At 40.2% G+C, this 17,592-nt stretch overlaps 1 protein-coding gene across 4 annotated transcripts; it reads left to right on the forward strand.

Annotated features, from left to right (window-relative positions):
* Window positions 1–621: 621 nt before the first annotated feature.
* dnaja1 (DnaJ heat shock protein family (Hsp40) member A1) lies at window positions 622–10,676 on the forward strand. Of its 4 annotated transcripts, none has more exons than XM_083764571.1 (9): window positions 622–698; window positions 2,791–2,942; window positions 3,255–3,453; window positions 3,682–3,786; window positions 5,057–5,284; window positions 5,438–5,552; window positions 8,935–9,050; window positions 9,647–9,747; window positions 10,035–10,676. In XM_083764571.1, the coding sequence occupies exons 2-9, from the start codon at window positions 2,811–2,813 to the stop codon at window positions 10,275–10,277; spliced, it is 1,239 nt and encodes a 412-aa protein (XP_083620697.1). In that variant the 5' UTR covers window positions 622–698; window positions 2,791–2,810; the 3' UTR covers window positions 10,278–10,676. The 4 variants fall into 4 exon arrangements, with proteins under 4 accessions (XP_083620697.1, XP_083620695.1, XP_083620696.1 ...); XM_083764569.1 differs by having other exon boundaries at window positions 624–698; window positions 2,805–2,942; XM_083764570.1 differs by having other exon boundaries at window positions 643–759.
* The last annotated feature ends 6,916 nt before the right edge of the window (window positions 10,677–17,592 follow it).

Genomic DNA, 17,592 nt, shown 5'->3' on the forward strand with positions numbered 1-17,592 from the left:
TTTTGGGGTTTTCTCGTTTTTTTTTTATCATCTTTTGTACCTAAATATAACACAATTGACAGCCAATGTCAACCCAGGAGCCCTTTTCAGGGCCTCAAACCCAGTACCACGCAGTCCAGTTTCCCTGAAGGGCCCCTAAGAGCCAAGGCCCAAAGGCCCCTGGGCGTGGCCCTGGGCCCGGTCCATCCATCATCAAAGTTTCCCATCCCTACCACCAGAGTTACCAAACTGCATTCACTTCAAAGTTCATGGGGCCAACCAACTGGGACAAGTCCTGGACCGGAAGTAGGCAGAATGCATTGGACCCAGGCAACAGCACAGCTTTAATGATGTTAAATCCCTTTATTTTAGATTGTTTTGTAGTAATCGTACAACATAAACATTAAAGAGACTTTAGTTGTTACTGTACAATACTTTAAAACAGTTGTCATGTAACGTTGCACGCATGCCTAAAATAGCTCTCATTTGCACCTCCCTCTTTTTTTCTTTTTAAGATATTTTTTCTCAGTCCAGGCTGCATGAACAGCGCTCGAGCGCTCGGTTTCTGCCTACGACTATGCCTTTTATAATGACGTCATTGTCTTGTCCTTGTATCTGTACTCTAGTTTCTATTCAGGCCGAGGCCGAGTTCGAAGGTTGAGACTCTAGTCTGGAGAGAGACACAGAGGGTGAAGAACATCAACATACATCTGTGATCTGTGAGTGAACTGGTGACCCTTTCTCTCAACTTCTCCAAATTGAAATACTTTATTTCAACAGGTATTAATCTACCGACACCTATTTGTAGCTATATTATGTACATAGTATGATGTTGGTTTACTTGAGGGTTCAACTTGGTTAGCCCCAAACTAGGCCTGGTGAATGGCGCGCTATAGTTGCCTAGCTTAGCGCCAACAGTACCATTGCAGCATGTTATGCTAACAGTCTTCGGTGATGTTTACTTATTATTTACTGTTTTCCAGCTCTGTTAGAAGTGTCCATAGAACACATAGTTGAAGATTTTTCTGCCGTATTCTAAAAACGGCTATTGCAGCTATAACGTTACCACAATTCTGTTGTGCCAGTTGTGGCATCGACATTATTGTTTTCTTAGCATGACAGACAGTTTCGAACTAATAACGTATGCTAGTCCAGTCTACATCTGCGCAGGGGATTATTATACAGAGGTTTCTTTGCCTTTAGCCTTAGAACTAGCCCTGAAACATGACTGTCAAGATAGTCATGGCGCAATTGCAGCCTGTTTTACGCAATCGCTACATTTACAGTCCAAACGTGTATATAAACATTCCGATTTCAAATATAAAGTCCTCGCCACATGCACCACAGGTGTTAGAAATTTGTTGGTACAGCGATTAGCCTTGCTGCATCCCGCGTTGTTTAATAAAAAGCATTTTTATCCGAGCGCCCCGGCTACTTTTCTCAAAAGGGGTTCGTTTGTGAAATACACAGTTGCACACCGGAAGCGCACTCGCCTATTAGTTTGTATTGGCAGGGCGGTCATCGTGCCTATATCGAACACACCGAGTGCCACACTCCTCCCGACCGATAGGGGCGCGTAGTTGAAAGCCAATGGCAAAAAACAGGTCGGATAAAAATGCTTTTTATTAAACAACGCGGGATGCAGCAATGCTAATCACTACCAGCAAATGTCTAATACCCGTGGCACATGTGCCGAGTACTTTATATTTGGATTCTGAATGTTTGTGTACACGTTTACAATGTAAATATAGCGATCGCGTAAAACAAGCCATGACGAGCGTCATGTGAACCATGGCTACCTTAGAACGAAGACAGTCGTATATGTATTTTGATCGAGTCTGAGCTTTTCTTGGTAAAAGTCAGACTATCAAATATGATAGTCTTGAAAGTATTGATACTATAGTCTTGATCCAAGGCTACTTTGCCATAGTAGTTAACGCGAGTTAACTACTATGGCAAAGTATTTATTAACAATTTAGTCGTGTTGTGGGTGTGAACTTCGTTGACATTATACAGGAAGTATTTAGACGGGTACATATAGGTATCTTGGTGGTGTAGATAATCTTGTGGACCAGACCCATTGCAACTTGCAAGATGCTGTACTGTCGTGTCAACCCATTCCAGCCTGTCAAAATGGGCAGGGGACAGGGTGAGGTGGTAGTAGCCTGGCCAGTAGTTTTGTTTTGCTGTATATTTATTGACAAGAATCCAACGACCTAGGAGGTCTTCTTCAGGGAATGATCCTCACCTGAACTAACACCTGAAACAGACAGGCTATACATATTGTTACTGGAGGTAGACGTGATGTGATTCCAAAACACATACATATTTAAAAAAGACTAGAAGTAGCTGTGGGAGGGAAGGGGTTCGTGATTAAAATAATCCTGTGTTAATTTAACTCTGTAAATGGAACTGAATGGTCCTGTCATCGCTTCTATTTGTCTCCCTCTTCAAGTCTGTCATAACAGTTTTCATTGAGTTCATTGAATGACTCGATTCACATGGTGAAAATGAAGAAGAGCTGTATGACAAATATTAAGACTTTTACCATTTTAATATGGGAAATTGAGAACAGAAATCACAAATGCTGCCATTAGGGATGTTAATAGTTAATCGCTGTTAAGAAATTATTCAATTAAACTTAACAGTTAACAATCAATCGAAAATGTGTACAAAAATATTGTACATTTGGTTCCATTTAGTTAAATGAACATTGACAATTGTATCGTGTGCTGGAATGTGTTCACTTTATAGCCTAACTTTGTTTCCTGCCATCTTGTCTGTTGAAATGGTTTTTATTTACTTTCTCAGGTTAATCCTCTAAGAAAATCATGGTTAAGGAAACAGGATTTTATGATGTGTTGGGTGTGAAGCCCAGTGCCACACCAGATGAGCTGAAAAAGTCCTATCGAAAACTGGCCTTGAAATACCACCCTGACAAGAATCCTACAGAGGGGGAGAGGGTAATTTGTTGTTTATTACCATAAGTTGACATTTGTGCAGTATATGTATGCTCTACTCAAAACTCTGAATACTTTGCTGTCTATTTTGAAGAATTCTTGAAAATGCATTTAGAATGGAATATAAATTGTACACCTGCAAGAGTGCAAACTAAGTGTACAGTACTATTCATGAATGTTTTTATTTTTAACATTTTGTTACACATAAGGTCGTCATGGTATATATTCTTTCTGAGAGACTAGATGTTGCCATTGCATTTTTTCCATGAGGCATATTTTGTGAACACAAATATGTCTTTATTTATTTCTGTGCAGTTCAAGCAGATATCTCAAGCATATGAGGTATTGTCCGACGCGCAGAAGAGAAAAGTGTATGACAGAGGAGGCGAGAAGGCAATAAAGGAAGGTGGAACTGGTGGAGGTGGAGGTGCTGGTGGTGGTGGGAGTTTTGCATCACCCATGGACATCTTTGACATGTTTTTTGGAGGAGGTGGCCAAAGAGCCAAGCTAAGAGGTATACTAAAGTGTGTGTGTGTGTGTGTGTGTGTGTGTGTGTGTGTGTGTGTGTGTGTGTGTGTGTGTGTGTGTGTGTGTGTGGATTTAATCTAAAAGGTACAAAGCGTTGATGTTGATCGTGTGTTTGAGATGTAAACCCTATCCTGAGATTGTTTGCATTGTTTTAGCATATTTCCTTGAATTGTCTTCTGTAGAATTGAAATTAAATGTTCTTCTCCAATTCCAGGAAAGAATATTGTTCATCAGCTTACAGTGTCGTTGGAAGATCTTTATAATGGAGCTAAAAGAAAACTTTCTCTTCAGAAGAATGCACTTTGTGAAAAATGTGACGGTAAGTCATATACTATACCAGTGGTTCTCAAAGTGGGATGCAGGAATCCTTGAGGGGGTTCCACTGGCTGTATACTGCCCAGTAAAATGAGGAACTGTTTGATTTCACTATAATTTCACTGGCTAGAAGTTTGCCCAATGAGAAAATGATTTTCCCCTCATAGGTTTCACACTGCACTGTTGTCTCCTCAACCGACTGTGTAGACCAGGGTTCCCCAATTAGCGGCCCGCAGAAGATTTTGTTTGGGGGGGGGGGTCCAAGCTATAAATGGCATTTAATGGGGGTCAGTAGCCTCTGCATGTCAAACTGGGGGTCCTTTTCAAATGGGGTCTTGCCCTGATCATTAATTTCAGGACAAGACCTCGACCTTGCACGTGCCGACTCGGCCCCCAGCCTGGTACCGTAGTCAAAATATGGCCCTTGAGGAAAATGTATTGGGGAACCCTGTTGTAGACGGTTCTAAATTCTAATTCCGTACTAAATCTAATCCAACAACAACCTTATGGGGGTTCCTGGCACTAAATACTTTCAAATGGGGGTCGGCGGCCTAATGCATGTCAATTTGAGGTCCTTGACATGAAAAAGTTTGAGAACCACTCACTGTCCTATACAATGTTGTTATCATGTGGAAATGTAATGTTCTTTGTAGGGCTGTCGAATAAATAATCAAACCTTGAATAATTGATGCACAATCGATTGTAAAAAAGTTGGCATGCATGGCCATGGCAGCCTCTTGTCCATCTACACAAGCCAAAGCACACTCCTCATTCATAACATGACTGAAGCAGTGGCATGTTCCTGGAAAAAAAAGTGTCATCACATGATTTGTCAGGTGTGAATGCACCTTAAAACTACTGTCAGACTGTGACCCGTTATTTTACTGTGCTAAAGTTCTACTTGAATGTTGACACACATGAAATAAATATTGGTTAATGTTTTCCTTTTGTACGCTTGTTCTTCACAATCAGCTGCGATTGCTCTTTTGTGTATACAACTGTTCTGACTTTACTATTTTGTCTGCAAGAGAAGGACCAATATTCTTTAATATATTATGAAGTTCCATTGATCCAAGCAGTAACCACATCATCGGTTGATTATTAAAATAAACATGCTCTGAAAATCCACCAACATTTATTTTTGAGTGGTGCAGCCACTCCAATGCCCAGCTTTGTCTGTCCCTGGCTGTGTCCCTATGTATGTTTTGGGTACCAACAGGGGGCGCTGTTGCTCCACTCACTTCAGACGGGTCTGATTCTTTTTCCTTTGTTAGGACGAGGGAGTCGAAAGGGAGCTGCAGAGATGTGCATGCCCTGCCAAGGTACAGGTGTGCAGGTTCGCTGGCACCAGATTACACCAGGAATGGCTCAGCAGATGAGCACTGTGTGTCATAGCTGCCAGGGCCAAGGACAGCGCATTAGCCACAAGGACCGCTGTAAAGGCTGTGGTGGAGCCAAAATCTTCCGACAGAAAAAAGTCTTGGAGGTCACCATTGAACAAGGTGTTGGAATGGATGTTTGCGCATCTTGTGCTGCTTAAACAATTTACACACCACGTGTTTGCATAGTACTACATCATATTAGAGGTAGTCTCTAAATATGGTAAATGGCTAATATATTTGGCATATTGACTTAATTTGACTTAATTTGCACAGGAATGAGAGATGGCCAGAAAATAGTTTTCCATGGTGAAGGAGACCAAGAACCAGGACTGGACCCTGGTGATATTGTCATTGTCCTGGACCAAAGAGAACATTCATGTTTCACCAGGTGAGTACCAAACATCTTCAAATGCTGGCCGGAAGTATCTTTTAAATAAAAAAATAATTGATTTCCAATTTACCTGATTAGTCACGTATAGTATGGTTGTAGCACACATGGTACAGTAGTAGCACTAGCAGTAGCACAAATAACTGTTAACTATATGACATGTGATTCTGTGGTTGCCATGTAACGACGAGGTGAATACGTACCCAGCTGCGTTGAATTGACCTTATGCAGACCGTGGCCATCTTGCCATTATGTTAACGGCAAGGTAGTAACTAGCAATTGATAGCCCATACATCCAAACAGAAAAGTCCTATCTGATTGTATTAACAAACCACATCAAACTTACATTGCCGCTGAATGAATTTAATTATCCTCTTTCTATCGGCAAAGTGTTTATTTCATGAAAACCCACCGTAGACATGTTATGAGCTAAGAAATGTGTTGGTGTTTGGAAGCACTCACTTTCAGTGAAGCAACATCCTGCTGCCTCCTACTTTATGTTCAAATTCAAAACGGGTGCTAGTGGTACACACTACGCAGGGCCGTTCAGTGATCCAACAAGCACTTCCAAACTCCAACACTTAAAAATATAATATTTTTATAAAATAAAAATAATCACGTGCAATTTGCTTTTTATATATTCACTTAGTTTTGTTCCATTTTGACCACCCACATTAGGGAAATGTGAAGTCTTCAACATATGAGATAAACGTAGACCCAAGTTCTGTAAAATCTCTCCAGTGAACATTATATCTAATTCTAATTCTCTCCAACTTTAACATAGACTTCCTGAATCCACTAGGTTGCAGAAGGAGGGTTTTCTGCCTTCCAGTTCTTTAACACTACTTTTGCCATGAAGCAGATTTTACTCTGAAAAGCCCCGCCTTCCATTTCCCCCCCCACAAACCGGGAGGTGAAATCTTCCATTACTACCTCACGCTAATAAGCTTGATCTCTCTTAATATTCTAAATGAGATGCATGATTAAGTCAGAAATTAGGACAGAACATTGGCGTTCTGATCAAAACCACAGACGGCACCGTAGATTCAGAGTAAATAAAGTGCCAATCGGCACAGGTCTCCACCAGGATTCTTCCTCAGCCTAGTGGGAATATGCGTGCACAGTTTCATCGCAATCGGACGCTGCCGAGTTGTGGCCATTTGCTACTCCTGAAAACTGTAGGAGCCCATCGTGGCCAATCAGGATGGAATATGAGAAATCAAACAAACCTGTGTTGATCACATGACTATGGAGATCATGTGTACCGATTTGCGTGAAATTTGGATAAAATCTGAAGGAGTAATAATAGAAAATGTGTTTTACATATGTGGGCCTCCTGGTGGCGCTATAAAGAGCAGATGTGAACAATTCCAGACGTAGGTTTTTCCTTGGCCTCTAGGGAGTTGGCATACAAAGTGATCCACAGATTCGTGCAGTTAGAGGTAAAAACACTTTTCGGCCAGTTATAGCGCCACCTTGAGGCTGAGTTGAAATTGTTCATGTGGCATTTCGTCCTCGGCCTAGTGGGAATGTGGGTGCACAATTTCAAGGAAATCACGCGATGTGTTCATGATTTGCAGCATTTTGTTTGAAACTGAGCACTCCTGTGAACTTTGGAAGCCAATCTTAACCAATCAGGATGGAGTCTGAGAAATCTGAAAGACGGGTTTCGTTGAATGGCTGTAGAGAGACTGTGTACCAATTTGCGTGATGTTTGGACAAAATCTGTAGGTGTACTGTGCAAAAAGTTGTTTTGCACAAAGCGGCCTCCTGGTGGCGCTATAACAGGCCGTTCTGGAAAGTTTGGGCCAGAGGTTCATCGTTGGCATCCAGGGAGTGTGTGTGCAAAATTTGGCATCGACCGGGTTAACGGTGGCCGAGATTAGCTGATAACGGACGGACGGACACACGGACGGACGGAGTGCAAAACATACTCTCCCCACATGCCTTCGGCCTGGTGGAGACAATAAGGAAGATTGTTGGTCAGTAAACCAGGGAGTGAAGGGCTGCGTGCACTGCAAAACGGCTCCGGGACGGACGAGCAAGGCGCTGCCTAGCAACGGCCGCTGTCAAAAAATGGATTTTAGCGATCGCATTTTATACTAAAAAGGACCTAAAGACGTGTCCACACACGTCCTGGGCCTCCTACAGCTGTAATTAAGACATGCGAAAAGTAATTGCACTCCTCAGCTTGCCCGAAAGGCCCACCTCTCTTGGGATTGTACAGTTTTGAAATCGGTCCATTTATGGAGGGTCAATTTACAGGGGGTATGGGTAGGTGGGAAAGTTCTGTGCAGAAGGATGCTACGTACACCAGTCCTTGTAGTGGTGCTGGTCCACGGCATAATAATCTAAATGGTATAGTCTAAAAAAGACAAAGGTTGCTGCACATACTAATAGCCAAAGTGCAGAATTCTTTATTATAGGATGCAGAGAATAAAATAAATGTATGTTTCGGCAGACAACTGCCTTCTTCGGGGTATATAGGTGGGAAATTCCCCATAATGAAACTGTACCTCAGGTACCAAAAGTAGTGATTTCTTGGAATATTATATTCCTGAACCACAGCCCAAAGGATTTGAATGCACCCTCATCAACACAGATGAGGGTGCACAGAATATCACTCTATGAGGGCGCACAGAATATCACTCTACAGCTGTGCCATGCCTTGAAGGCCAGATCCAAGTGCGAGGGCAGGAACAAATTAGTGGTCTCTTACCTCTTGAAGTGTTAGCTGAATCGAATCCAGATTTTGATTGAGCTTTGAATCACTGGAAACTAGATTGCAGTTCCATGTTTGACCAAAGTGGTCCTCTATTTGTGACAAAGGTCTGTCCATTATACCGATTTTGAAATGTTGGCTGACCAGTAGTACGGTAGTGTAGAAAGTTAGGAAGACCTAACCCACCCTTTGCCATCGATCTTTCAAGGCTGGCCTTTTTTTTTTATCAGAGAAGGAGCTTTGTTCCTGATGAAAGTGATCATATGAATCATACGATCCAGCTGGATAAAGAATGAATTTGGAAGATACATGGGGAATCGGGGATCATTTGGAATTGGTATGAGAATCTAGGTAGTATGTTCATTAGTATCGGTGCAATGAAGTGAAAAGCTTGAAGATAATTCAAGCTTTTCATACAGCTGCCATGTTGGTGAGTTTGACGTTTAATACATACAGATAGGACTTTTCTGTTTGCATGTATGGGCTGTCGATGGCAAAGTTGGCTAGTTACCACCCTGCCATTAACTTAATGGCAAGATGGCCACAGTCTGCATAATATAAGGTCAATGCTGTACCAAATAGTCACTCGCATTTTGCAGCCTGCATAATGCACCAGGCGGTTTTTGCCCTTGTTTAATCTGGACGTCTTGTTGCCACCAGGCAAGGAGAGAATCTGTTCATGACCATGGAATTGCAGCTGGTTGAGTCTTTGTGTGGTTTCCAGAAGGCTGTTCCCACCCTGGACAATAGAACCCTCCTGATCACATCACATCCAGGTAAACCAGACTGTCGTGTTGCCCCTTATACATTTTATTCTATGTTATTTTCCTTTTGAGATGACCATCTTATGGCTGACACTCATCATATTTTTACAGTTGGAAAATTGGCAGGTGTAGTAGTCTCATTCCTAATCTAATAATTTGAGGAGACTTTGTGTCTCCATAGGGATCAAAGGAGGCTCTTTGTGTCTCCAGAGGGGAACACTGCTGGTCATCAAATTATTGGCTTGGGAAAGCGACAAAAACAAAAATATAATCATGAATTGAAGTCTCTATGGGGGGAGTAATTCCTAGAAAAAAGGTTATTTCATTTTGGGAGAACTATTTGGCAAATGAAAATAAATACTTTCTTTTCATTTGGCAAAGCAGATAGAACTATCGAAATTGATTTGGTGAGACTACAGGTGCATGGTGAAGTTCCCTTCACAGGTCCTTATTGTGCACGATGCTACATTTTGTGAATTCATAATCTCAGATCCACAACATATAACAATAATACCCAGTTGTCATTATCTAGGTGTAATAGGCCTGTAGTCTTTTATTTAATAATGAATAAATGTATGTTGAAACTGAAACCATCGTGTTTCCTTAAGGGAAATTAATCAAGCCTGGAGACAAGAAGTGTGTCCCGGATGAAGGGATGCCCATGCTCCGCAGATCATTTGAGAAGGGACGTCTTATCATTGAATTTAAGGTATGGCTTGTACTCTTCTGCTTTTCCTTGCACATACTGTACAAAATGTTTTGAAGAAAAGGCAGTGATCCGAGCACTCATTTTTATACCTTTTTGAGTGTGCCTTTTCCTCAGTATTGCAGTCCCACTGATCTTTGAACACCAGTCTACTTTTAAACTCTTTTGCACCTCCATCGAGCACCTGGTTGATTATCTCTTTGTCGCTAAACAAAATGTTCTGTTGACATAATACTCATAATGTGTGCCATGAATGATCCTATGTAACTTATGTTTGGTTCTAACTCCAGGTGGCGTTTCCACAAGCCAATTTCCTCCCCAAGAACAAGCTGAAAGAGTTGGAGAGGTACCTTCCAGAAAAGATAGAGCCAGATCAGCCAGAGAGCATGGATGATGACCTCTACATCTATTCCGAACTAGAGGACTGTGATTTTGAAAAGAGAAAAAAACACCACCGCAACCACACCACCGCAACCACTATGGAAGAAGATGACTTTGCCACTGCTGGTGGTGTCCAGTGCCAGACGTCTTAAAAGGCCCCCTTTTTTTTCCTCCTAACCTTGAGCCCCAATCTTTGTATCAAGAAATGCACCCTTTTGACAGTTTTGTGCACTTTTTTTTTCTTTCTTTTAATTATTTTATTAAATGTTAATTTCTAATATTGTGGTCTTATATGGAGCTGTGATTGAAGCAAGTTCTACCTGGTTGTTTGTGTTGTACAGTTATTGTACCGTTTTTGTGGACTGAAAGGATCCTGTTAATGTAACTGCACAGTGATTTAAATTTACTCATGGGACTCATTGAAATATGTTGTGTTAACCCTTTTTTAGATTTATTTCTTTCTTTTGTTCTTTCATCAACTAGCTCAAGGACCACTGACTTTTGTGGCTTGCAGAGGGTAAAGCCCAAACCACACCAAAGGGTTGCGTTGGGACGAAATGTTTAAGGTAAACCACACCAATGCAACTCATTGAGTTGCATTGGTGTGGTTTGCCTTTAAAAACACTTTTGTCCGAACGCAACCGTTTGTTGTGGTTTGGGCTTTAGACCTACATTCTTGCCTAATCAAACACTGTTTCAGCCATTTACGTTTTAAAATGATGCCATAATAAGCTGTTTGCCTGAGTGAGCTGGAAAACCTCTAGATGAGGACAAATGGCTCTTTTCATTATTCTGTGTTCAGTGCTGGGTGTATTTTATGTGCAGAGTGACTGAACATACAATATACCCTTTTTTTTAAGGGCTATATCTAAATAATGGCACATGTGGAAAGACGTGTTGACCGTGGTTAATTCATTCCAAGCTACTTATTTTGTTCAAAGTAATTTACTTTTATTTAACATTTTCACCTTGGAGAAATATTCGGATTTGTGGGAAGATATTTAAATAAACATGGCGGGTTTGCCACCTGTGAATTTTTTCAGAGCCACAATACAATCATACATTTGAATATTTATGGTAGGCTTATCTACTATTCTTTGCCATAACCTTGCTATTTGTTTCTCATTAAGGCACTATTTTCAAAGTTTTTACAGATTGCTTACTGCCTTGGAAATGTTTCCTTCTCCAGTTTAAAGATGTGCATGATTGCATCATGTGCTGGTATGTTTGCCGTTTGCCATATTTTGCCCCAGTTGACTAGAAATGATTAAATCACAGTATGCTTGTTACAAACAAATGTAAATTATATTACTTTACAGCCAACGTGTTTTTGGGAGCCACAAAACAACCAATCTGTAGCTTCTTAACCTTGGTTAATTTGGTTGAAAGGCTAAAACCGTAAGATCGTATCAATATCTTAACGGCATATCCTCCATAACTCAACAGCTGCACGTGGTTCCGTTTAATTTGTTAAATTAAAAGTTTTGTCTAGGATATTTTAAAAGTGAACTACAATTCTCAATGGGAGGACTTTCAGAATTATTCTTGCAAACAGTGTTAAAGGATTTCAGGGCAAGTCAGCATCATTCTAATGTAAAAAAGAAAAAAGATTGCAAAGTGTCTTACTAAGTATGTATGTATATTAGGACCAATCATTTACTTGTTTATTATATGGTCATAATTTATAATTAAAGCCTGAGTCTGTAGATCAAGATTGCAATGTTTTCCTTTTCCACACACACATTCCCGCAGTCAGTAAAACAGGCTATATCAGGCAAAAGCCACACTACCAAACAATTGCTACTGTATGCAATATTTCACTAGATTGGAACTACAATGTAGCTGAAGAAAGAGAACCAGGGTGGACATTTGAGTGAGACCTTGTTAACCATCTACAGATGGTACATCTGATATTTATTATTTTACATAATATAACAATTGAGTGATTCACATTGATTTATTTTGCTCAATAGGTTTTTTCATTTTCCTTATGGTTTTGTATGCATCAATGTGGCCTAGAAATAAATAAAGACAATGTTAACTGTTTCAATTGACATGAACTGTAGTGTTATGTACAAGATACAGTATGAGAGCACAATTTTACAATAGACAAACTAGATTGTAAAAAGAATACATATTGGTAGACAATTCCTTGCAGGCATACTAACCCCACAGATGCACAACTACACCAATTCATAAAAATACATTAGTATCTCAACAAACAAATGTAGTGAGCATGTTAAGTGCATACAACGTTAATATAAATCTGCTGTTGGATACAGAAAGTAACTGGAGTACCACTTAGATGATTTATTTTACTAGTCAACAATAACATACATAATTACCAGTATGTATGTATGATATTTAGGTGGGAAATGCAGGAATCATAGCTAGGATTACTGTAGACTATCTGTAAATCAATATTACCGTTAGAAAAGTATTACAAACCAATATCTACAGTATACACTGTGTGCCTCAGTGATGTTATATTTAATATAACAGTTCACCACTGTCATGCATTTTCATTTCTAATGACAGAAAATAATGAAAACACATTCAAATCTAAGACGATTATATGTGCAGAAGTCTAAGGTTTCCACAACCTCAGGAGTCCATCCTCACTGTATGTGACCAGAAGGTTCTCGTGTGGGTGGTGATCGATGCCAATTACGGTACTTCTTTCTCATGAACCTGTGGGTGTAACAGATCAGGAAGCAGTGTATTCATACAGGGTGTACAGTGTATTCATACAGGGTGTACAAAATGTAACCAAAAGGGTTAAGGAGTCATTAATGTATACATATAACTAACACAACTACAGTTGGTTGATTGATTGATTGATTGATTGATTGATTGATTCTAAAGTAAATAACTCACTTCCAAAACGTGTTCTCCTGTTATAACTCAACAGATATACAGTAAATATACATAATTTGCTGCTCACACTTTGTGCCCAGGGTAGAATCCTGCATGGGCACAAAGACAAGAAGGTGACAGATTGCATATTTAAATGAATGGGATCTTAACAGTGCATCCATAATGTAAATAAGCTCTCTGTCTTGTATTATATCCTTTTGACGTACAATATACATTTATTGATGATTCCAAAGGCATAATATACATTATGCGTTTTATCAATTCTGTCAATACTGTATTCTGCCTTTTTAGTTATGTTTAAAAAAAAAGAAAAACTTAGGTTTTCAAAAATATAACACAGTGAATTATATTATCCATAAAAGATTACGTGTAACTTACAGTGTGTACAAAATGTAACCAAAAGGGTTAAGGAGTCATTAATACATACATAACTAACACAACTACAGTTGTTGGAGGTGGTCTACTTTTCTAGTTAGAGGTTTTCGTTCCCGAGGTCGGGTAGTAAGGACACCTACTGGTTCTTAAGATGTATGAAACTCAAGGCAAGGTGAAGGCTGAGAGTATCACAGACATCACCCCAGACACAGCACACCACTGTCTACCACACCCTCGGCCTGGCAAGAGCAATAACAAGAGACTGTGACAGAGTTTTTGTCTAGCAACTGTCAGGCTGCTGAAGCTGTCCTGATTTAAGACTTATTTTAAATTACATGGCACAGATTTTAACATGCTGCTATTTCCAAGCTTTCTGTGCTCGTTTTATTTTCCATTCTTTACATCAACTCTACTTTTTTAATTGATTGATTGATTGATTGATTCTAAAGTAAATAACTCAATTCCAAAACGTGTTCTCCTGTTATAACCATAGACTGTATAACGCAACAGATATACTGTAAATATACATAATTTGCTGCTCACACTTCGTGCCCAGGGTAGAATCCTGCATGGGCACAAAGACAAGAACGTGACAGATTGCATCTTTAAATGAATGGGATCTTAACAGTGCATCCATAGTGGGAATACTCATGTCCTGCTGGGAGAAACGAAATCTGCATATAGTGTACATAGCTCAGGGCTGATTTCACACAACACCGCATGGACTGTCCATGATGGAAAGCATGTCAGTATGATCAGTATACTATACATCCCACCTGATCTGGTCTGGTCAAAGGAGGCACTGAGAACCATGACTGCTGTCCTTGGAGAAGCTCAGACAAGTGACCTCTTTGGTGTGTGCGTGCTTGAACCTGCGCAGACATAAACCACTCTGGATCTTCCATACCTATACATTATTTATAATCCACTGCACATGCACATGCACAAACACACGCACAAGCACGCACGCACACGCACACGCACACACACACACACACACACACACACACACACACACACACACACACACACACACACACACACACACACACACACTTACTGGTTAGAATAAACAGGCTGTGAAAATGCACGCCCACCCATCTGAACACTATCAGTTGTCATGTTAAGTGGTCAGATGTTGAGTGGTCAGAGATGGGTGGGCCGCGAACGCTTAAAAGATTTTGTTTGTTTGTTTTTACATCTTACAAAAGCTGAACTGGGCGTTATGAATAAAGGGTACCCCGCCACCTAGGGGTTTGCGCCCAAACACCTGACTGAGTTGATAAACACAAATGTAACTCCTAATTTGGTTCGTTCGTTGTAGCCTAACAATTAAATAATATAGGCCTAAAGGCACATATGTGGATGAAGTATCAAACTATAATTAACTTTTATTTAGACAACAATTGTTAATAATCGGCATAGAGTATTAGAGGCCTAATCATCAAATATACAAATGCATCAGTGGTTAAAAGGGTGTAGGCTATAGTCTCTTAAAAGGGTGTATTATAACTGACTCAACAATAAAATACTTAGACTATAGGCTATGGCCTATGGATCAGTGGGTGCATTTTTTTTTAAATAATAATAATAGTGTGCCATTTTCATCTGAGATATGAGTGAATACAATTTTGAGCTCAGCCTTGATCGTGACCTTGATCTTGAAATTAGGCTATAGGCCTACATTTGAACCATAGACAAACAAAAAGAGAAAAGGATTGGTGGGTTGGATCCGTCAGTTGTATTCTAAATGCTGTGTCAAGTCAACAACACCTGTAATAGCTCAAAACAACGCGCACAGCAGCTTGGGGCAAACATCTCCATCTGCATTAATGTGTTGACCACAGACCGCTATAGGCTGATCCAATATTTCCGGCACCGCCCTATATATTAGCTTACGTAATATCCGACCGTCATTTAGTTGTTGACCGCGGGAATAACAAGAGAAACATTTTCTGAAACGCGTTAGGTAAACTATGTGAGTAACAATCTGGTGGATTCACCTGAATTAAACTTTGCAATGTAGCCTAGCCTATAGGTGTTTGATAACTGGATGGCCATAGCCCAGGCCAGCAGCCCATATAGTAGCCTGGTCCAGGCCAGCAGCCCATATAGTAGCCTGGTCCAAAATTAACTTTGCGATATTAGTGTGTTGTGAATTCATTCTAAAGTTGGATTTTGTATAGCCTATTTTCAGAGTTAAGATTCAATAATCTAAGATTGTGCAATTGTTTTTCAACAGTGTAGTGAAATATGACGACGAATAACTCTAACCAGGTGAGTACAATAAGGCTGGCTGATTATATGCAATTAAGACTTGCAACAACAGGCTATTTTACTCTTTTATATACTTTTTATATAATTTCCTCATGGTGTCGAATGTTTGTTTCTTCTCTGACTTCTTTCCTCAAAGAATGTGGTGGTTAAATTACTCAAACTACCGATGGTTCACTCGGCATGTACGATGCTCTCAGTTTTGTACGGCGACACCAAAGGCAGACATCCCCAAGTCTGTGAAGTGGTGGAGAATGGTATGAAGGCCATAACTTACATGGTTTCGCCTGTCGTCATTAGACTGGAGCCCCAAAGTAAGCATTTGCTATCGTTTTGTTAATAATGGTGACCATATTTTAGAGATTCTATGAGATGCAGCAGCATAGCAGGTTGGAAATATATCAAGATAATTCTAAAACGTATCTATGTTCTAACGTATGTATGGTATATAGCCTGGTATATAATATAGGCTGGTATATAGCATTTAGTTTATGCCTTTATGGCATAATCTAGAATTAAAACGTGTAGGCTTTACTAGGCTATCTATACCCATTTAATTAAATGAGCCTTGATTGGGTTATTGGGCATTGGTGAAGGTTTCTGGTGATAAAATGTACACTTGTGTGAAGTGAGGGGCACGAATATATTAAAGTCTAACTCATGTTGCTATGATTAGGTGACATAATGGTGATGTGAAACAAACGGTGTAAAACAAACATTAAATTATCTTTATTGTTAATGGCATTTAATGTTTGTTAGGGACAAGATAACGTAACAAACATTGAACTAAACACACATTAAACCTAAATCAACCAAAGTACAAGATTCCTATACAGGATCAACTCACTGGTCAGCAAAAACACCTTGAAGACCCTAATGGGAGCCCTCGTACAAGGTTTCTTCAACTATGCATGGGGGCGGCGGTGGCTCAGGGGTAGAGTGCCTGGATGGTAACCGTAAGGTTGCCAGTTTGAACCCGGGCTCCCCCAGAGTTACTGTCGAAGTGTCCTTGAGCAAGACACTGAACCCCTAATTGCTCCCGATGTGCTAGTTGGTGCTAGTTGGTTTCCACTGCCATCGGTGTATGAATGTGTGTGTGAATGGGTGAATGTAATGCACAATCTCTGTAAAGCGCCTTGGATAAAGGCGCTATATAAATGCACCATTTACCATTTATGCATGCACCTCTAAGGCCCTTAAAACAAGGCTCCAGACTTCCCAAAACAAACTGGGGCTACTGCTTGGCCTTACTCCCCGAACCCACCTCACCCCTGCCCAATTTGACAGGCTAAAATGGCTTAGGGTTGACGACAGTACAGCATCTCGCTACACCATCATAATACCCATGTACCTGTCTAAATACTTCCTTAATCAACAAGTCAACAAAGTCCACACCCACAACACCAGAGGGAGTTCAACAAACCATGTGCAACCCAGATTCGGCACAAACAAGGGACTAAGGGCTATATGTTGTGCCACCCCTTATCCCTAAACTTATTTGCCATTTTTTACTATTTAAAAAAACCTTTTAAAATTGTTCAAATAGCTGATCTACAAGCTCACAACATTTAGATGTAGATTGGCTAGTTGAACTATTTTAAAATGATTTTCAAAATGGCAAATAAGTTTAGGGATAAGGGTGGCACAAGATGGAGCCCTAAACTCATTTCGCTCCTATATCACCAAAATGTGGAATGCCCTACCAACTGTCATTAAGACATGCAAATCCCTCGACTCCTTCAAAACTGCTCTCAAATGGCACCTATGGACGGCTGCAATTCGAAACTGGCCCCCGTAAAATCTGAATCCCCCACCCACACACACCTTTTCCCCATCACTGTATGTTTTTTCTTTTTTTCCCCTTTTACCTCTTCTATGATGATTATTTCCTGTTTTTGGCTATATAGAAGGCTATATATTCGTACGTCTCTAAATGTTTTG

This window comes from Protomyctophum parallelum (assembly GCF_964188405.1).
Source record: "Protomyctophum parallelum genome assembly, chromosome: 5".
In the NCBI taxonomy this organism is placed as follows: Eukaryota; Metazoa; Chordata; class Actinopteri; order Myctophiformes; family Myctophidae; genus Protomyctophum; species Protomyctophum parallelum.